We start from the raw sequence: 23132 nt of genomic DNA, 5'->3' as shown, positions 1-23132 counted from the left end.
CCCACGTGACGTTTTTTTTTGCATTTTGCTGCCAAATATACCATCGGTAATGAGGGAAATGATCTAGGGCGGGATTAAAGGCAAGTTAAGATGAGAGAGGTGTGGTATCCTCGCTCAATAAGAATAATAGATACCTTTCTCTAATAGTCACATCCACATCTGCAGATTGATGCAACCATACCTTCTTTTGGCAAGGAACCTGTACACACAGCGGCCCCTCTTCCTGAAGGCAGCTGGCACAGTGAACCTGATGGCATCTGTAAGTTATGTGAGTGTCTAAACATCTATATTCTTTCTCAGAAGTGCTACAAATCACAGGGGTGACACTTCTTGTGGCACAGCATGAATGATGACTTGTCATGATGAGTGCAGAATTATTTCTCCCTGCTACTTCAACGGGTAAATGCATGTTGGTATGGAGTAGCTAGTTGAGGAAAAGCTCAGCGCCTCTGACCTAACTCAAATTATCAACAGCAGCTGCTGCACTATAATCGAGCTGAACAGAAACAAATTGCTGAATGCACAAAACGATGAAGAACATTTTCACATCCCCTTAAGAGAATTTTCCACTTATGTGCTCATTTGAATTAAAGTGCGTAATGAAAATTATATTAGTTGACAGAGTGCAACCACAGTATGAATTACAAATTAAATCAGAAACATTCTACAGGTCAGGATGCATTTAATATGAGAAAAAAACCTCCAGATTTCTTTTACAATATGAGGTTTGTTGAATTTTACAAAAAAAAGTATGTTTTAATCTACATGTTGTTCAGTGGATATGTCATTACATGAATATTTGATATTGATATGTATTCAGGAAATCTCTTGTGTATGGAATCCTTTAATCTAGAAACAGAGCTCTCAGAATAGTGACACAATATGAACTCACTTCTGTTCATAAGGTCACAAGTGATAGGAGCAGAATTAGGCCATTTGGCCCATCAAGTCTACTCTGCCATTCAATCATGGTTGATCTATCTCTCCCTCCTAACCCCATTCTCCTGCCTTCTTCCCATAACCCCCGACACTTGTACTAATCAAATATCTATATTTCTGTTATTTTGTCCTTCATCAACAATCCCCAGATAGTTAGAGAGTATGAGGCCAATCAATCGACATCATTAGTACGCAGCAAGCACTAAAAGACCAGTACAATCGGAACCGTAGGAGACAAAAACATGTCAAAAAAGTTGATTTAACACTGCAACAGAAATTTAGCAAAGAAAAATAATCTCAATCTTTTTTAAAGATCTAATTCAACTCTTCAGAGTCCTTGTTTATACATATTCTACATAAATAAAGTGATTGGCATCATAGAGCATTCTTCAAAATTAAACACATTCCATCTGTAGCCACCTGCCACCTGATAATTATCTAGAGCTTAGAACTATTCAACTTGTTAAATAACTTGTCCTCAGTTATCATCGTGCCAACTTAATAGTGATTTGCTCTTTGTCCTGGTCTTGAATTGCCAGGAAATTATTACATTGCGACTTGCAGAAACAAGGATGCAAGATGCTGTCAATTTTTAAAAATGCACATGGTGGGGAATTTGGAATTATCAGCTGATATTAATCATTTCCTACATTAAGATGATTTAAAATTTAAAAAAAAAGAAAATGGTGAAAACAGAATTTTGAGCCTTTGTGCAAAGGGACAAAAAGGTTTAGTGTTTACAGTTTAGAGATAAAGGCGGAAACAGGCCCTTCTGCCCACCGAGTCCGCACCGACCAGCGATCACCGCACATTAACACCATCCTACACACACTGGGGAAAATTCACATTTATACCAAGCCAATTAACCCACAAACCTGTACGTCTTTGTAGTGTGGGAGGAAACTGAAGGTCTCAGAGAAAATCCACACAGTCACAGGGAGAACGTACAAACTCCGCACAGACAGCACCCGTAGTCATGATCAAACCTGGGTCTCCGGTGCTATAAGGTATCAACTCTACCGCTGCACCATCGTGCCGCACTTTTTCGGTTGTTTACTTATGAGCATACCTTTTTATCCTTCTCTTGGAGCTGACTGACCTGGTGTGCAAATCCAAACCTTGTCTGTGCAGCACTTATATATCTTTTTTCCTATATTAGGTTGCGTAGTGGTTTAATTGTAGGAACTGTAATGAATGAAATGCTTTTGCATTATGTCTGTAAGAACAAACGTGGATGTTTGGTCAGGGACGGGTTATTATAATGTATATGGTTTTTTTTAATATGGGAGCATGGCATCGTACATCGACATTATTAACTGCAACCACAGTTTTGTTGAAAGATTATGACACAAACAAAACATCTGAGGAAGTACACATTGCCAAATGAAGCTGACTAGAACATGGTCATGCTTGGCCAGTTCCAATCTGAATGGAAATGCAACCATATAAATACTTGTGTTTGGCTACATATGGAACAGAGAGTCACTCAGCAAGAGTTTAATTTCAATAATTGAACCTCACATTGTTTATGTATTAATTAAAATCACTGTGAAAAACAACCGTAGCAGGTTAAATGTTCCTTTGGGCCATCCGCTGATTTAAGAATATAGCCACATTCTAAAGTGTCTGTGCTCATTTCATGCCATGTTAATCAAACACAAAAATACTGCGTAGTAAAAAAAATCATGGCTAACTCGTCACTGGTATACAATCAAATAAGAAACTATGAATCTGTTCAAATTACTCTCACTTCACTTAAAGTGAGAAGGGCCATCAAAGTGCTGCCAGTTTCTGCCACACACTATGATTACTTGTCAGACAAACAGATGGAGAGTTTAAAGGCCACGAGCCATATTGTGACAGAAAAGATTCCATTCTTTGTTTGGCACACTCTTAGGTCTTTGCAAATGGGAAAGAGGAATGCCTTTCTGCTTCAAACACCATCAACAGTTTTGCTGCTGCTGCACTAAAACAAGTTGTATCATGCCTATGCACTGTGAAATATTCCAGCACACTAGCTGACTAGAATAGGATTTGTGGTTCAACATGGCTAATAACAATTTTTATTCTTTTCCAAGTGTCTCTGAGAGTATATTTTCCCTCCCGTTAAACTGTTTTAAGTCAGATTATTGCCATCATCAGAAGATTTGTGCTTTGACTGAAATATAATTAAGTTTTTCCATCTAATTTAGGTTTGAATAATTCTAGCTGTGAAAAACATTTTAAAATCTCATTTACAACTTTATTTTAGCAAAAAAACTTTTTAAAAAGTAGCTTAAAAAAAAGTTTGCTTTGCTCAAGTCGTCAATTCTTAACGTGCCTGAAAGGCACATAATTGGGTGACAAACAACACATTAGGAATCGCAAGATTGCAGTTTCCTTGTGAGTGATGGGCTGAAAGCAATGCATGTAAGTGAATGCCTTGTCAGCATGAGATCTGCCTTATGTTGCTCAACAATGTCTGAATGTATTGTAATGTGGTTCAATAACCTATTGTGAAACTTAAATGTGGTAGCCACATTGTGCTTGAGATGGAATATATCAGGCTAATCTATTGCCCAGCAAGACAAGCTGACTACAATCCGTTTTAGTGAATGTACCCTTAGATTCAAGATGCAATTTAGCAGATCTTTCCTGGTACCACAATAAATTTGACATTTGGTATGTTGGGTTAAACCAAAATATAGGTGGTGTCTGCAAACATTTGCTTAAATGTTGTGTTTTTCAATGGACTTTGAGTGCAGACAGAAATCTTAACCTATCACATGTCATGATTCAAATGGAAATTATTTCCAGCATAATTTAGTTTCAATTATTTAGTTCGATGTTCAAAACACACCTATTACTTAATGGCCTCTCTCTATGTTGCAAGTACCCGTATAAACTAAATAGCACAAAAGACCAAATAATTCAATCTGTTAATTCAGTAGGAATATATTATACATAATTATCTTATTCTTTGAAACTATGGTTATGAAAAGTCATTGCACCATATATCCACCACAATACATGAAGCTTATCTTGTATTCTGAAAGACAACTGTTTGTTTAAAGTGTTTCTTTCCTAAAGAGTTTTCAAATGGAGTCAATAGTTTATACTTTTGTTCTGGATTTAGTTTAACTATATAACTGAATTGATATTTGAATCAACTAAATGATTATCCCCTTCCCCCACCCTGATTCTGTAAACAGATTAATTAGGTATGACGGATAATGATGACTCTAAAGCAATACCCTTGGCATATTGGTCTTTTACTGTCTGGTATGCATTGCGTGTTTACACCAAGGTGTCAAAGATGCATTGTTGGAGCCTGGACTAATGATCCTAACCATGACAGCTGTCCATTTCCCAGTCTGCAGTTAGTAGCTCAGCCTGTCGCCCCTACGAAGCAGATTATCAGTCTGCTAACATTCTGCTCTCCGTGCTTCTGTCATTAGTTCTGACAGTAAATCTCTGTGCTGTCTTGAACCGAAGCTTGTTGCAATTCATGACCAACTGAAGACCAGTAAGGCACCATATGGAATGACTCCCTTACCTCCACTCACATCTGTGCAGTATTCATGCTGCACCATTCTGTTCTTACCCATATGTTCATCCTTGTGTTTGGCTGTTGGCCCTACTGCTCAGCAAATTGCCTTTTCTCTGCCCAAGTGCTAAGGCAGCAGGCGTTACCTTCACCCTGACTTAAACCCAATCAATCACGGCAATTTGTTTAGTCCTTTCCTGAGGACATCACGCTTGAATGCCAGCCCCTAATTATCATCTTGTGAATGGCCTCATGTCCCTTTTGGTCTATCTATTGAAGTATTCATTTCATTAGACCACCTAGATGCTAACTTGTATTGTAAATTACCACTAGCTCCATCTGAAAGCGACCTCTGGTAACAATACATGAAGCCATTTCACTCAGCAGTACTAAAACGGTAATGCATACTCAGTGTTTACCTAAATGACATTTTCTGCATGTGCTTCGATACTGTCATTTTGCCGTGTTTTTGTCAAACATTCCACCAGAGAATATGCTACAAAATGTCACAGACTGAAATTTTAATCTAACAAACGTCAAGATTAAAATGGAAATTATTTCCACAAAAATGTTTTAAAAATTGAATTGCTTTGAGAGCTATATAGATGTAGGAAAGGATGTGTAGGATCCTGGTTTTAATCGAAGATAGACACAAAATACTGGAGTAACTCAGCGGGACAGGCAGCATCTCTGGAGAGAAGGAATGGGTGACAATTGAGAACTGTATAATCACAACTTAATTTGTTGATAACCGATGACATAATTTTATCTGGATATTGCAGGATTTGTTTTTATGTTTTTCCTGAAACCCAGAGGCAAACTCTTGAACAAAAAATTCTTAACCATGATTATGGTATAGAACAGCAGAACAATTGTAATGAAGTTTTCAACGAACAAAAATCGCAAACACAAAATCAAAAGGCACTTATAACTCAGCTGAGCAAAAACAAAGCAAAGTATGAATGAGGGAGAGAAAACAGATTAGAAAACCCCCCCTCAAATTATTGTTTTTTGTTGTTTCTGAGCATTGTTCCTTTGAAACTGTCTTATTTACATGTAATGTAATATTAACTTTAATGTTAAACAGTGTCACTGGGCTGGCACTTGGAATTAAATGAAACATAAATTAACGAAGTCTTTGCATTTATTGGCGATGAAAAAGATAGGCCATATACTGCTTAAATTAAATTGTTGTTCATCGGTAAATTTGGCACATTCTATGAAAATATATTACAATTACATGAATATCTACCAGTTGTCTGGAGAGTTGCTAATCTGTGGAATTCTCTGCCACAGAAGGCAGTGGAGGCCAATTCACTGGATGTTTTCAAGAGAGAGTTAGATTTGGCTCTTAGGGTGAAAAGAGACAATGGATATCGTGAGAAAGCTGGAATGGGGTACTGACTTTGGATGATCAGCCATGATCATATTGAATGTCAGTGCTGGCTCGAAGGGCCGAATGGCCAACTCCTGCACCTTTTTTTCTATGTCTCGTGATTAAAACTGAATAGAGGTTTAACTAGAACTGATTCTAACATCCAATCACAGAGATTTTCTTTCTTCTCTTCATTCCTCCTCTCTGCTAAAACACATTAGTTTTCTCACTTCTCCAGTTCTGATCAAGGGTTATTAACTGTTTTCCCCTCACAGATGCTGCCCTACATGTTGAGCACTTCCAGTGTTTTGTTTATAATTCTGCATCTGCTGTTTTAAAAATCTTTTCACTTATTTCATTATTATAAGTAGAAAACCGAATGGAGAATTAGCACTCAATGATGCTTCGATTGGCTTCTGACCACTCACCATTCTCCTTTCATCTGCAGAAGCTCAAATCACAGGGGACACGCTTTAATGGATGGGTAGAGCCAAATAACATTTCAGAAGTATGAAACCATCCAGGATAGTACAATGCACTTAATTGGCATCCCTGTAAATGGACCCAACAGACATTTTGTTCCTTCATCACGCTGAGCCGTTCAAGGATAATCAACATATCTACCCACCACTCCCTTTTTTTTAATCAAAAAATTTATTCAATTATTAAAAAATAATATTTACACTACAATAAAACAAGCCAGAACCCACCACCATAAATACAATACAAACATATATCCATAATAAACTATTATACAATTATGATACAATCCTTATTGAGGATACATTCAACACCCTGCGGAGTCCAGCGGTCCCGGAACTCCCTCAGGGTGCCCACAGACAGGGCGCATTCCCTTTCTAATCCCACCCGGGCACGGACGTAACCCCGGAAAAGGGGCAGGTAGCTGGCTCGGGTAGAGCCCTCCGCCCTCTACTCCCTTTGGTATGCACTGCACCAATTCACCAAGCTGATGTTGACACTACCTCTCAGCCTTAATATGTCCTTTGTTAAATGTATCAACAAGTTTCCTTCCAGCACACACACAGCCAATGCCACTGTTAATGCTGATACATCTGACACATTTGACTGCTGTTCCACCGTTGGATTCATCACTTGATGGCTTGCTAAGGAGTAGATTCAGACGTGCTTTACATCCATCTCTCAGCTTTACATCGGAAAGCAATGGCATAAGAATAGTAACTACTCAATTGACTTGGGCTTCAAGTGTGCTAAGCAAAGCAAGAATTTCATTGTCCTATCAGGGACACATGACAATAAACTCACTTGAACTTGAACTTGTTTCCTCATTTTATTTTATTTTAATTTTTAATATTCTTTGTTTCGTGGAGCATTAATGTGTTTTTAATTAAGTTTTTTTTATCCTTTCCTTTGAATATTCAAATTATTTAATTTAATTTTTAATATATAGGGTAGTCGAGGCCAGTTCATTGGCTATATTTAAGAGGGAGTTAGATGTGGCCCTTGTGGCTAAGGGGATCAGAGGGTATGGTGAGAAGGCAGGTACGGGATACTGAGTTGGATGATCAGCCATGATCATATTGAATGGCGGTGCAGGCTCGAAGGGCCGAATGGCCTACTCCTGCACCTAATTTCTATGTTTCTATATCTATCAATAGATTTTTAATGCGCAATCAGAGATATTTAAAAAACTCTTAAAAAAACATTGACAGCTAGCAAGTGATCAGAAAATTCATTATTGAGGTAATAGGAATGATTGATTGATTGAAAAGTACAGCATGGAAATAGGCCCTCCATGCCGACCTGTTTGCACGAATTCTATGTTATCCCACTATCTCATTCATTCCCTACACACTAGGTGATTTACGCAGGTCAACTAGCCTCTAACAAAACCATATATCTAGGGATATGGGAGGTAAGTGGAGCACCCGGAGAAACCTACGTTGCCTCAGCGAGAACGTGCAAACTCCACACAGACACCATCCAAGATCAGGATTGAATCTGGGTCTCTGGTTCTGTGAGGCGGCAAGTCTATCTGCTGCGCCACTGTGCTGCCCTTGATGCCAAGCGAGTTATTCTATTTCAACAAAGCCAAAGGTTTTACTGTTAGATTAATTAGAAATATGCTGTATTAAGATTTCCTATTTTCATTAAAAAAAAATGATTTTCTGTCTTGTTAGTCTGGTTTAAAATGCTTTGTAGAGTTTTATTTCACACAGTTAGCGTTCCTTCATGATTGAAACCATATGGCGGCTCCTGATGACACAGTCACACATCCTGCTTACATGACATTATTCTTGGTATGTTCCGGTGGAAAGTTAGTTATTTTTTAAGTTTGGAATTGGGGAAAAAAAGGAAGTTATCTATTTTTATTCTCCTTCCCCTTGAGAGACTCGACAAAGCTACATGAGAAAAGGTTGAAAGATTAACTCAATTTACACTGAGTGGCATGCCTAACTACAAGGACAACCACATCATAGACTTACTATGCCATGACTGCTGAATCACTTATTTCATGAGAGGAAACTGTCCACTTTTGATCCTTAAGGATTCTTTTGAATCACTGACAGCATGTATTATTTTAAACTCATACGGTTGTTTTGGTAACCATTTTGTAAATATTGGTTTACAGCCATATCCCTGAAAATCAAAGACTATACTTAACCTCAGAGCTGGACATCAAGCAAAGGAATATATATTTTTAACATCTAGATATTCTTTTTGCAGCTTCTTGACAGTTACTTATTAGATAATTTGATGCTTTATTTTCTATTTGTATAAATACAATTCTCTTCCATCAATGAGCTTTCTAATTTGATTTAAATTGCTTTTCTTCAGTGCTGTTTTTGTGAATATTTAACTAGGTTATGTCCAAACAGAAACCCTAATATATTCATTGTATTCATTGTGAGGGGCTGGCATGAGAAAGAAGTGGGCTTATTAACAGGAATTTGTGTGTCAGACAGGATGTACATTGCAGGATACAGCTGGTGTGTAATGCCTATTCAGAAAGCTCAATGCAGCTATATTTCCAGGAGGAAGAAGCATATCCATACATTATGCAACAGCTGAATGAAACCAGGAGATATGTCCTCTCACACAGAATGACTGTGTAATTAGTAGCAATGTACAGAATATAGTTTTCCTCCTTACAAGTCGCTCACATTCCAGGAATAGGGATTTGTATTACAAATAGTAACTGCAAACAAACCTCTGAATTCACACAGTACACAAAAATGCTGGAGAAACTCAGCGGGTGCAGCAGCATCTATGGAGCGAAGGAAATAGGCAACGTTTCGGGCCGAAACCCTTCTTTAGACGTTGCCTATTTCCTTCACTCCATAGATGCTGCTGCACCCGCTGAGTTTCTCCAGCATTTGCAGTTCCTTCTTAAACACTCTGAATTCACACAGTGTGCTTAATGCTAGCACTCTTGACAACCATTAGATAATCTGACCATTTCCGTTGCTTGTTTTCTAAATTCTACCAAGCCCCATGTGCTAGCTGAACTACATTGCCTCCCAGATAAACATCGCTTGAATTTCGAACATCGCCGATTTTTAAATCACTCTTTTACAATTCTCTGGAATACTGATGCTTATTTGCAGTGTCATCAAAATATATTGGTTCACTACACCAAGGAGACAATTCTCTCAGATGCCACAGTCTTAAGCTTCAGGATTTCATCTCTACAAATCCTAACCATTCTACTATCTTTTAATACAATGTTTTTTTAAACTTTGTTCTGTGAGAATGCATTTGTTTATCTAATCCAATATTTCCTTATGTTGATTGGTGTTACGTTTTAGACAGACACAAAATGCTGGCGTAACTCAGCGGGACAGGCAGCATCTCTGGAGAGAAGGAATGGGTGATGTTTCGGGTCGAGACCCTTCTTCAGGCTGGAATATCACCCATTCCTGCTCTCCAGAGATGCTGCCTGTCCTGCTGAGTTACTCCAGCCTTTTGTGTCTATCTTCACACCCAGCATGTGCAATTCCTTCTTGTTAAATCTTGTTTGATTTCATAATTATTAGAATCCTTTTACGATGATAAAGATGCAATATAAATTAGCAGTCATTGTACATATTGATTCGCAACAGAAAAAAAGGCTTGGATCTGAGATTAAATTGAATGATTTCTTTGAATATTTTGGAAGGCGTCTCTCCCAGATGCGATAAATGTTTGTTTCAAAACGCTAATATAACACATTCATTTGTAGGATGTACAAAGTTGAATAAATTTTGGAGTGATATATTTGATATATTTACAAAGCTTTTCAAGTCAAGAATAGAACCCAAAACGGAATGGATTATATTTGGAATAATAGGAGAAGATACCAATTTAAATAAAGATCAAAATGTTTTTTTTAATTATGGGTTAATAATTGGAAAGAAATTGATACTTAAATTTTGGAAAAATACAACCACACCAACTGTTAAAATGTGGATTAGGAATATGATGGACATAGCACGCCTTGAAGAAATGAGACTCCGACTAATAGATAAATATGACCAATTCTTAAGGAGTTGGTCTCCTTTCATCGACTTTTTGGAATCATGTGATGCAGCGGTACCGTAAAGATTGCTGATTTCAGTTCATGACGCGGATAGATCTACATCTCCGAATACAGATTTGAAAAATTCTCTTTTAAGGGGCCTTCTCTTCTATTTCTACTTTCCACTTTCTCTCTTCCTTTTTTATTTTTTATATACACACTTCACGTTTTTCTACTCTCTACCATCTATTTTTCCACTTTTTCCTCTTTCTATTGTTTTATTTTTCTTGTCTTGCTTACTTCCTTCTCATAACATAAAACTAGAGGTTGTACATAGAATGGATTACGGTATTACATAGTTGGCACCTAAAATTAGGTTCCACTGTACTGTTTTGTGCTGTATTAACTTCTAATAAAATAAACAAACAAACAAAAAAAAAAGAATATTTTGGAAGGCAATTAAGAATAAATCACATCTCTCTGGATCTGGTATTACACGAAGGCCAGATCAGGTAAGGATGACAAATTTCCTTTCCATTATGTGGGAGCTTCATGGCCACCAGTACTGATAGATAATTGTATTATATATAGCAAATACAATGGACTGCAAGATGGCGATAGCAAAAATCAGTACATTCATTGAAACCCCTACATAGAAAATGCTCGTATTTCATCAGCAAAGTTTGAAGGCTAAGAGTGTTTGTAGCCTAAAAAGTAACTTGCAAGTTTCTATATGACCTTTTCTTAAGTTCGGAAACTAAATGGTATTAGAATGTTTAGGTAGATAATGTCTCGACATGCAATATTAAGTAGTTGCGCAGTTAGTATGCACAGCAAGGATCCCGATAACAGCTTTGATGTATTTGTGGGACACCATCTGCTACTTTTTAAGATAATTTACCATTTAAAAATTGCCAATGCCAGCAAGTAATTTTAAATGGGTTGAAGAAACACAATGTGGTTGACACAATGTTCAGAAAGCAAAGTTCAAATACATGTTTCTACAGTTATTTGATTGGGGTGTAGTATACAAAAATTCATATGTATGTTTGTCCATATGGGAATGAACTCAGAATTCTCACAGTAATGGTACTTTAGTCATTTTTACAGCTGATCTTACCTTGTCTCCATGCTGCGGCCTCATTAGAGATACCTGATCATATCCTTTGCGAAAGAGAGCCAACAGGGCATCCAATTTTCCCTGGATAAATGGTCACAATGTTAGTTGATAGGATTTTCCATTGTTTATCAACAAGCTTTTTTTCAATCCCTTTAGAGACAATGGGGGATGGGTGGGGTAAGAGGGGAAGGACGTTGTGATTTTCAAAGCTGGCAAAAAACAATAACAGGTTGCCCACTCTTAAAGTTGGACCCAAAATGTACAAAATCCTATCAACTTAAAGGTAGTCCATATTAATCTTATACAACACTGATCAATTTGGCACTATCTGGTTTTGCCTTCTTACTGGCAGCTCATGTGTTTCATGGTCAGTATAAGAGATATATGCCATAATGGATCCAAAACAAATTAAATGGAAATTAAGTACAGAAATGAATTGAAAGATTTGAAAATATATACTTCAAAATGCAGAAAATTATTCATTATTTGTGTTGCATGTCAGCTACTTTCAAAGTTATGCAGATTGGAAAGAACCAGACCAATATGAAAATTCTGATATTAAAACATTAAATTAATTAAGAATGATTTTGCCATGATCATATTGAATGGCGGTGCAGGCTCGAAGGGCCGAATGGCCTACTCCTGCACCTAATTTCTATGTTTCTATGATTGATCATACCTTAATAGCATCTATAGTGTTTTACCAGCTTATTACTTTATTAGATTCTCAGAGACATAACTGTTGATAACATCTTTTCTGATCAATTGGGCAGACGTTAATTGTCAGCATGATGTCCCTATTAACCCTGATGCATTCTATTGAAATAAATACCTTGACTGGCGTGTACCATTTCCTCTGTTGTGGTGGTTTAAAAGACCGGGATTTATAATGCCGAGAATCCAACATTTCGAACTCTTGATCTGGCATTTTGATGACTGCATTTTTTGGTTTTTCTAGTTTTGCACCTTCTTCTGTCGAGCCCTTACCTCCCCAGCGCACCTGACCATAAAAAACCAAATGTTGATGTAAGTAAGAAATAATAACATTATAAAATCATTCAAGAGAGAAATATCCCAGGAAAGAAAAATTAGAAAATGACAGTCTCCTCAAGAACTGGCATAAATAGATCAGCTTACTCCCAACTTCTATGCTTGTGCATTGAAACGCGTGTCAGAAATGAGTTGAAGCCAAATCCTTGACCATCGGACCTCCGAACCCACTGCTGGATAGCACAGACACCACCAGGGACAGAGCACTGATGGGCTCCCTCGAACTTTGTCCCTTCTTATTTTCATCCACCATGGCTGCCATATGCAAGATGAGCTCATTCATTTGAACAGGTTCACCAACTTAATGTGAGGGTTCACCAAAGGTGAGGCATCGGTATTGCCCTCAAGGACTCAGGTGAGAACCCATCATTAAGAGGCATTAATCACCAGGGCAAAGTGTTTGCACAATGAGGTGGTTAGCATGACCTCTGACTGAATGCAGGAGATGACAAGGAACCTGAATAAATCGACTGGAGGTTGTTTGGGGTCATGCAACCACAACTACCACTTTGGGGTTTATGTATACATCTTTGCAAGGGCAATCCCATCACACAGTGCCTCTTGCGTTCAAGTGCTATGGAGATGGAGGCTACATGATATCCTCCTGCTTCTCATTGTTCAGCTTGATCAGTTGGAGGTCAGCTTTATGGGAGCAGATTGAATCTGATCAGATGCAGTCTTACACTACTGGGGAGCTGCTTGATATCCCCATTAAACAGGCAGATACTACCCATGAACAGACTACAAAATACACAAAGAAAAGTGAAGGTAGTGAGAGTTCACAAAGCTATGATTTGGGAGTCTGTCAGCTGGACCATCTCCAAATTGTAGTACGAGGAATTTTGAAATCTGGTTATTGAATGTCATTATATTCTGCATGTTCATGTACCAATTCCCCTAATTCTGCCTTAATCCTCTGTTTCTCCGACATGCCTATGTGCAGAGGTTTTTGAGTTAAAAGCATTCACTGAAATGACATGCGATGCACTTTTTGGGATCACTTTTATAAAATTCTTATCTGCATTTAAAGAAACCAAGGGTTATGTTAACTAGAGTTGCGACTTGCTTTGACAGGGTTTTTTCAGGGGACCAATCAGTACAAAATATGCTGGTGTGGAGTCAAACAGGTCAATGGTATTCTTAGGGCTCCTGATCTCACGTTCAGATAACATCTCTGCCAATCTTTACCAGGCTCTACCCAGTGCCATTGCATATATCGCCACCTCCAACACTGATCACAGACCGACCCCACCAGTGCCATTGCATATATCGCCACCTCCAACACTGATCACAGACCGACCCCACCAGTGCCATTGCATATATCGCCACCTCCAACACTGATCACAGACCGACCCCACCAGTTGATCAAATGCAAAATCCTTCTATCCACCAATATTCCTTAAAGGGCCTGTCCCACTTTCACAACCTAATTCATGACCTTTTTTACTGGTGGACATTTTTCATCAGGCTATAAAAACGCCCCGACCTACTTGATGTCACGAGTACCTACGACTAGCATCGCGACCTACCTACGACCTCGTGACGACCATGCTGCGAGAATGAGTCAAGGGCAAACTCGGCAGAGCTCGAGAATTAGGTCGTAAAAGTGGGACAGGCCCTTCAGCATAGGAGATCAGAGGGCAAGAGGTCGCAAAGTCTGTTTTCTCATTGGGATGTTTTAATTCTCATAAATTAAAAGGCCAGCAACCTTGTCCATCATCATTCCCACATTATACTTGATTGGGCCAAAATACAAAATAGAATGGGAACATCTCAGGGTTTGATGTGTCCTGAAGAAGGCATCACGACCCAATTTACAAATCGCACAATAAGGCAACAAATACATTATGGATGTACTTAGAGCACAAGTAAGAAAATATTGTTATGAACTTTTTGTTATCTTTCCAATAGTAATATTGTGTTAATGATTCAAACTTTTTCACAGTAAGAAGCATGGTAAGAACCTCCATCCTTTTAATGCCACCAACTCCTCTTCCTCCATAGTATGATGCATCAACTGTTGGCCATTTTTTCCTTGCCATTGCTTCATCATCAGAGTCCTGCAGATAACAAAAGACAGTTGCCAGATGGTGGAAAATAACATTGGATGTTCTGCCAAACACTGGATTAATTTAAGTAAATATCAAACAGTGAGTGTTCTTCGATTTTAAATCTAAGTTGCCATTAGCCTTAGCTATAAACTAAGTACATCCTCATAGCGAAGTAAAACAAAGAAATCCTCTGTTCTGTTTGGAACTTTATAATTCAGGAAAAAAGCTAATACTTGGCATTTAGCATCGCATTGATTCATGTTCTATTCACATCCAAACACAGGGCAACAAATTCTGATAAATCATGCCAAGAGTCATTTAATGGGGACAAATGCTATATTATACTTCTGTCTACTGTATCTCAATGAAATCGGCGCTGAAACACAGACCCCCCCTGTAACTGTGAGGGTTTTTGCTCTTCAGTCCAAAAGCTTTGGAATGACACACAGAGGTACACTTCAGTAGCATAGTGACAAAGATCTTTTGCAAATTCAGAGTTAAAATCTTTGACCCATGTCTTTTAATAATCCAGTTAGCACAAGAAGACGCTATTTTTTAAAAATTTTACTTGAACCTTTACTGTCCCAGCTTTCCTGAAACTAAGGCACGCTAGTTTGTTGTACTTTAGGGATTTAATTATATATTACTAACCAAATTGAAGACCAACAGTAGTTATTATGTTGGCTAAAAGTATATGTGTACTTCTTATGTCAAAAGTATCCTTGTGTAGTAGAGTGCTCAGAATGGAATGTATACATATAAATTCAGGTATCACCAGTTGTCAGTAAAAATAAAAGTTCCATAAAATATAGCATTATAATAGTATAGTATAGTATAGTATAGTATAGTATAGTATAGTATAGTATAGTGTATCTTTATTGTCATTTTCCTGAGTACTCACATACCCAGAGGAAACAAAAAAACGTTGCTCAACCAGTGTTCATTCAGTGTGCAGTAAAAAATAGAAATAAAAATACATATATCGTGAACAAATTAAACACTCTACTCTCTACTAAACATCAACAGGTGTTCCGATCGGCAGCGGCACGGCAGTGGCTCTGCTGCAGTGTGTCCAGGTTGGTGGTTGGTACGCGATACTTTGGCAGGGGGCAAAGTCCGTTTATCAGTCATAGCCTGCGGGAAGAAGCTGAGGAGCATCCTGCTGGTTTTGCAGCTAATGCTCCTGTACCTCTTCCCAGATGGCAGGATGGAGAATATGTGATGCGATGGGTGGTAGGGGTCTTTGATGGTGGAGATGGCTCTGCTGATACATCTCTTCCTGTATATGTCCAGCAGGAAAGGGAGTGGAGCACCAATAATCCTGCTGGCGATCTTCACAATCCTGTCTAGTTGGTGCCGTTTGTACGCCTTGCAGCTCCCGAACCAGGAAGTGATGCCATAGAATCACTGGTGTTAAACAAATTATCAAATAAATAAACTGGAGATTATGTAACTTACATCTTCATAGATTGGTGGAGGTGGTGGCTCTTTAATTACCTATTTAGAAAGAAAGACTATTTACGAAACAAAATACCATTCTTAATGTAGTACATTTGTAAAGCTGAATAACAATTATTTTGTTTGAAAACGTTTATGTCATGTAACATTGTATCCCTATACAGATGAAACATACCTACCTCTCTTTTCAAATGGCAAGCGTTTTCAAATTATAATGTCAAATGTGCTTCATGAAAAATAATACTGAAACAGTTTTCTCATTATTTTAACTATACAAGACGCATGGGCATGGGAAAGCAAATCTGTTCAGTTGAATCACACATAGTATTGTGCCATTTTTAGATAATTAACAGAATGGGTTTCAACTTGTGGGCTCCACTATCTGGATGCCCACTGCGACTGGCACAATAATTTGTTTTACAGTGGCAGCAGTGTATTGCAATCGCCACCAAAAGTCACATCTATAAGGAGGGAGAGTACAATGTCTACCGCTCTGTTATATGCGATATTATGCATTTACCTTCCAGGCTGTATTTTGGAATGGTTACTAATGAGATGTGGTGAATTGTTTCTCCGTGGTAATTATCATCACTCTGAGGAGAACCAAAAAAGACAGTGTATAAAAGACACAAGATGCGGCAGTAACTCAGTGTGCCAGGCCCTTCAGGCCCTTAAGAAGTCTGCAAAAGGGTCCAAACCCAAAACATCACCTATGCATGTTCTCCAGAAATGTGGCATAACCCACTGAGTTACTGCAGCATTTTGTGTCTTCTTTTGTAAACCAGCATCTGCTGTTCCTTGTTTCTGTACTAAGAAAGGGCAGAGTGTGCCTCTGTATGGATCAATTTCCCTAGCTGTGCCAAGGGGGAATATCCAGCATGAGCTGACATCTGTCTTTAAATGCCATTTTTAATATTAGTGTGGTGAGGATCCCATGGAGTCACTAACTGATGTTCGAATAATATAAAAATTGATAGTCATAGAGCTATATAGCATAAAGGTCCTTTGGCCCAACTTGCCCAAACCGATCAACATGTCCCATCTACACTTGTCCAACCTGCCTGTGTTTGGTCCATATCGCTCTAAACCTGTCCTATCCGTGCACCTGTCTAAATATTTCTTAAATGTTGCAATAGTACCTGCCTCAACTACTTCCGCCAGCAGCTTGTTCCATACACCCACCACCCTTTGTGTGCAAAAGTTACCCCTCGGGTTCCTATTAAATCGTTCTCCCCTCACCTTAAACCTAAGTCCTCTGGTTCTCGATTCCCGCACTCTGGACAAGAGACTGTGCATCTACCTGATCTATTCCTCTCATGATTTTGTACACCTGTAAAAGATCACTCCTCATCCTCCTGCACTCCAAGGAATAGAGTCCTAGCCTGCACAATCTCTCCTGATAGTTCAGGTCCTCAAGCCCTTGTAAATCTTCTCTGCACGTTTCCATCTTGACAACATCTTTCCTATAACATGGTGCCCAGAACTGAACACAATACTCTAAATGTGGCCTCACCAACATCTTACATAACTGCAACATGACCTCCCAACCTCCATACTCAATACTCTGGCTGATGAAGGCCAATGTGCCAAAAACCTTATTGACCACCCTACCTACCTGTGATGCCACTTTCAACAAACTATATACCTGCACTCCTAGACCTCTCTGCTCTACAACACTCCCAGAGCCATACCATTCACTGTGTAGATCTTGGCCATGTTAGTCTTCCCAAAATGCAACACCTCACATTCCTTTAACTTCTCCTCAGCCTAACTGCCCAGCCCATCAAGAACCATCTTCACTTTCTACAATACTACCCACTTTTGTGTCATCTGCAAACTTGCTAATCATGCCATGTACATTCTCATCCAAATCATTAATATAGATGAAAAACGGCATTGGGCCCAGCACCGAACACTGAAGCACACCACTAGTCACAGGCATCTAGTGTGAAAAGCAACCTGCCCCCATCCCTTTCTGCTTCCTTCCATGAAGCCATTTTTTTTATCCATTGAGGTATCTCACCTTGGATCCCATGGGATCTAACCTTCCAGAGCAGCCTACCACGCAGAACCTTGTCGAATGCCTTGTCAATGCAATATTTATGGAAGAAACATCTATCCATCTATTAATATATAAAACTCTCGTGCCATCCGACTGGCTGCCTTTCTGCCTTTTGATTCGTTGACGGCTGCTCCTTCCTATCAGCTTCCAACACACTTCGAAACAAAGTTGCAAGACAGGGGCACTCTGAATTTTTCACTGCTGCAGCAGGCAGGGGAGGTGCAATTGGAATGTTTTTTAAATCCACTGCTGAGGGAGGCAGGGGAGTGCTGGAATCTTACATTTGGGGACGGCTTCAGTTCCGTTGGAGGAGACGGGTGCATGGTGGAATATTGGGTTGGGGGATCACACCATTGGGGGAGCAGACCCAACGGGTCTGCACTTGGTCTAGTAATATTTAAAAATCAAAACATTAATATGGGATAAATTTCCAATTTTCAGAATAATCTGCAATCATTGTCAAATGTCATTAACAGTATTACTTAAGGATTTAAGAACTGATTGGGAGCTTACCACAGTGCAGCATAATGGCCAAAACCACCACAGCAGGATCAATGCCAACAGAAGGAACAAAACCAATAGTGCAATTAGAAGAATTGTTCCATCAGACTGAAAATGAAAATAAAGGATTTTTTTAAACTTGAGATGTAATGAAGTAAAATATACTATTAATTGCAATGTAACAAAACTTATACAACATTGTGAAATCATTTACAGGACTTAGAGATGCTTGGTGTTCAGAATAAACGGTGAAAATATAGCAATAGGGAATTGCTCCATGGGGCCAGGAAGAGATAAAGAAACTTACTCTATAAAAGGAAGATAATGAGAGAAAATAGTTGAAGATGCCTCAGAGAAGTGCAAATAGTTTTGTAAGGTGAGCAAGGATGTCTTCGAGCTAAAAAGATGAAAGAAAACAAAGGCAGAAATAAGATTGAGAAAAATACCTCACTTTAAACTAATGACAGAAGAGATAAGTAGTATAGTTTTTAAACAAAGTTCCTGAGATGCTAGAAACCTGAAATTTAGAATAAAAAACTGAAAAACAATAACCAGAAAATGCCAGTAATATTTCACAGATCAATCAGTATCTGCACTGACTACAATAGATAACTTTTCAGACCAATTTTCCCTTAATTGGATCTGAAATGTTAATTGTTTTTTATCTGAACAGATGCTTGTGTACCTGCTAAGTATCCCTTACATTTTTTGTTTTTTTATTAAAATTAGTTTAATTTTGGGCAGTAACAGAAAGCAGAGGGACGTCACCAATTATATTTCATTGTGCTCATTAGTTTTTCTTTATTCTACCATTATCAATATTCATTTACCTTCTGTTAATATTTTTTATGGGGAATGCAAGAGCTATCAACAATGATCTTATTAGAATAATAAATTATAACATCAGCATTGCTATGAAAAATAATTATTTATACCATTTCTTTGACGCATTATTTCCCCAGACATTAATTTTAAATCTGTCACAAACTACAATTTTTATCCAAAATGGCTTGGACACATTCTTGGACACCCTGAAAATGCCAAGATCTTATGGACTACATGCTTCCCAGAAATAATTTTCAAATCTTACCCCTTTCAAATTATTTCATTGTGCATTGTAACAATTTCTAACTATACTCTTCACCTTTATGTCCCAGTAATCTGCTTTTGTTCATTTAGCAGGTCAGCTGTGTTAGTAGATTAGCTACCTGAAATTGGAGAATTCAATGTCTATACCATTAGGTTGTAAGGTACTCAAGTGGAATATCTGTTTCTCCTGGTTGCTTGTGGCTTCACTCTGGCAATGGCAGGAGCCCAGGATAGTAGTCAGTGTGGGAATGGGAGTTTCAATGATTGGGAGAATGGGAGTTTCAATGATTAGCAACCGGGAGATCTAGCAGGCCTTGATGGACTGAGTTTGGTGAAATGGTTACATAGTCAATTCTTTAGATTAGAAAATAGGTGCAGGAGGAGGCCATTCGGCCCTTCGAGCCAGCACTGCCATTCATTGTGATCATGGCTGATCGTCCCGTATCAACAACCCATGCCTGCCTTCTCCCCATATCCCTTGACTAGCCCCTAGAGCTCTATCTAACTCTCTCTTAAATCCATCCAGTGATAGAAACATAGAAAATAGGTGCAGGAGGTAGAAAATAGGTGCAGGAGGATGTATTGCTGATGTAAAGAAGGCCACATCAGGAACATCCGATTCACACTCATTACGAGTGTCCAAGAGTCAGAGTGATACAGTGTGGAAATAATTTTCTTTTCACTTACACGACCTAATGCATACTTACACAATGTGTACTGGTGATGCTGACAGAACTCGAGATGAATGTTAACCCCTGGTTCATGCTCACTTGCAGGTAAACCACCCTAAAAGACAAACGTCAATAATGATTTCAATCTTTCAATTCACCAGGTAGAAATTCAATTCAATTTGTACTGAACATTGTTCTATCAAATGCAGCATATAAACAGTGCAGTGAAGTGGAAGTTTTGCAATGGAATTTCTGTAACATTACATCTGGTGGGAATGAGGTTCTGTTTATCGAGATTTTCCATGTTCTTCAAAACCTCGCCGGTTTCTGCCTTGTGCCCCAGTTTCTTGTCACAACAAAAAAAAACTGAAAGTAGGTTAATTGGCCACTGTAAGTTACCCCTTAGTTTAGGCAGGTGACAAAAGGAATCATAAAATAATTGATGGCATATGAATAAGAATGAGCTGCAGGGAAATGTTTAAAGGGGGTATGGGACTGATGAGGATTGCTTTGTTAAGAGCCAGTATGGGCCTAATGGGCTGAATGTGTTAGGTTGTTATAGTAAGTAAGAAACTATTTTCAGCATGCTGACTGGGCAACTCTGGGTGGTATGGAAACAATGCATTTCCACTGCTGCAGTCTCTCATTCAGGCAATACAACAGATGAGGAGGTCGCATATTCTATTTTAAGAATCTCAAGACTATTATTTGAAATTCTTTAACTGTAAACATATAAGATTCTCCATTACCACAGAAAACTATACCATTTATTCCCATTACTAGAGATTCAGTAAAGGAAACATTAAAATGACTTGGGTTAATATCCAGTCTCAACAAACACACCTACAGGAAACCACAATTCTACTCTGTCCAGAATTTTCAGTTAAGCACTAATTTAGATATCTGGTTAAGCAGAAACTGTGCATAAAGCTGAGTTCATCTCATTTTTTTACTGTCTTCACTGTGATATTTTGTTTCTTGCCAGCAATTTTTTCATAAATCAATTTTGGATTAATACTGTCACGTGGAACTGCATCTGGTTTTGATCACTTGAACATGTTCATGAATGAATTTTACAGCTTTAGCAGACAGTACATTGGCCAAAACATTAACTACTGTTTAAGAATCAATCTGAAACATCAGCATCAACATTTATCCTAAAGAGTCTCTGCCACTAAACCCGCCCATTATTCTTTTCTCACAACCTTGCATTCTATTTTTATCAATTTATTTTATGCTCTTCCATTTAAGGCCACTGTGAAGCTCGCCTCGTGTTACCTATGCTGAACATATTTCTCCAGCAAATTTCCATATAAAAACACTTCTCCTAACTTATTTTATAATCCACTTGACGACATTTTAAAAGTGCTGCTCTTTCATTACTGATTCCTACGGGAATGTTTTTTCACCATTCATCCTATTAATATCCTGTTAAAATCTTTCATAATTATCTTTATATGTAATATTCTTTAGTCTGGTAGAAGTAACTACAATTTTAAATCTCATTATTTCTTGCCCTATTAAACAGTGTATTCTTCACAGTTTCAATGCCTTTTCAACAATGACTCAAAACTCACTTTATGTAGCCTTGCTGGTTTACTTAATCATTAAGCAATCTAAATATTACATCACCTATCTGCATTCACAGTTTATAGACTTCTATGTTTTCTTGTACTTATCATCTGATCGGAGTTTGTTCTTCCATTCCTGGCGTTATTCAGTAGTATTTAATTTATTGCATCTGCCTGTATATTTTATTAACATTTCAAAATATTGGAGATTATTTTTATAATTGTCTTCTTTGCTTGTCAACCATTTTTTTTTTTAGGTATATTTCAAAATATCTTCCTTTTCAATTCCAAATCATCAATATATCTTTCAAATTAACTCAGTAACTATTGTATGCCTGATAACTCAATTCATCATAACCTCATTTCTTGTTATCAAACAGTTTTCCATTAATACAGCACATTTTGTCAAATTATGTAACTGAAACACCATCTTCTTTCTGAAATTTGTAAAAAATAAAGTAAATATTTATTAACAAAGTAGAATTTAACACTGGCCGGAGTGGAAAAAAATGATGTGTTCTCCTATCTTGAGAAAGATTATTGTGTAAATGGCCTATCCTGTATACTCAATACCATTCTCAAAACTTTTATCCTCCAGGCATATAATCCTTCTTTAGCTCATCCCTCCTTAATTATTGTTTTATATTTCTATAATCTTCGCCATTTTCCTCCTCAGAAGGGACAGACACCCAATGTCTAACAGTTGCAGTGGAAGACCAAACAGCTACAGTACAAATGTTGATTGCTTATTACTACAGTAGACACTAATGTGTAAAGAACTGGTATGAACCCAATGGGTTTAATGGTCCCTTGAGTTATTTTCAATCAATACTGATGAGGATAATCAATGTATATGATTAGTCTGACCAGGATTGCTGAACAGGAATCGTTGTATTATTCTTATAACTCGGAATTCCGAAAACCGAAAAGCTCCGAAAACAGAACACATGCATGTAAGTATATTTTCATGTGTTTAGCTTAGTTTAGCTTAGTTTATGTTTAAAGTTTTACTTAATGTTTTATCTTTTTTTTTAATTATTTATTCGGGGATTCAAGAATCCCCGAGCTAGGCCACCTAAGGCCATGTAGCCCCGCTAGGGTGACAAGAGAGCGCTACCTCCCTCACCAAGTAACTGCCGGAATCGAGGCGCAAACTCGCGACCTTGCGGCTACGAGCCGAGCACTCTACCACTGAGCCACCCGGTTAAAATCTACGCAAAAAAATCTTCCATTCCGAAATCC

At 38.1% G+C, this 23132-nt stretch overlaps 1 protein-coding gene and 1 long non-coding RNA gene across 2 annotated transcripts in view; one reads left to right on the top strand and one right to left on the bottom strand.

Annotated features, from left to right (window-relative positions):
* Nucleotides 1-23132, bottom strand: part of antxr1c (ANTXR cell adhesion molecule 1c) — a 65599-nt gene that overhangs the window by 4418 nt on the left and 38049 nt on the right. The window contains exons 12-17 of the mRNA XM_055661839.1: nucleotides 20356-20434; nucleotides 18572-18667; nucleotides 15997-16035; nucleotides 14452-14547; nucleotides 12270-12437; nucleotides 11438-11518 (exon numbers count right to left, since the gene is read on the bottom strand). Coding sequence (XP_055517814.1) covers nucleotides 11438-11518; nucleotides 12270-12437; nucleotides 14452-14547; nucleotides 15997-16035; nucleotides 18572-18667; nucleotides 20356-20434 — 559 coding nt within the window. The remainder of the gene's footprint in view (nucleotides 1-11437; nucleotides 11519-12269; nucleotides 12438-14451; nucleotides 14548-15996; nucleotides 16036-18571; nucleotides 18668-20355; nucleotides 20435-23132) is intronic.
* Nucleotides 1584-22933, top strand: LOC129713003 (uncharacterized). The gene is made up of 3 exons (XR_008726169.1): nucleotides 1584-3348; nucleotides 20425-20480; nucleotides 22752-22933. It is a non-coding gene; the product is annotated as an uncharacterized LOC129713003 (long non-coding RNA).

The sequence above is a fragment of the Leucoraja erinacea genome, chromosome 34, assembly GCF_028641065.1.
Source record: "Leucoraja erinacea ecotype New England chromosome 34, Leri_hhj_1, whole genome shotgun sequence".
In the NCBI taxonomy this organism is placed as follows: domain Eukaryota; kingdom Metazoa; phylum Chordata; class Chondrichthyes; order Rajiformes; family Rajidae; genus Leucoraja; species Leucoraja erinaceus.
The sequence above is the reverse complement of the archived record's forward strand: the minus strand, read 5'-3'. Positions and strand labels throughout refer to the sequence as shown.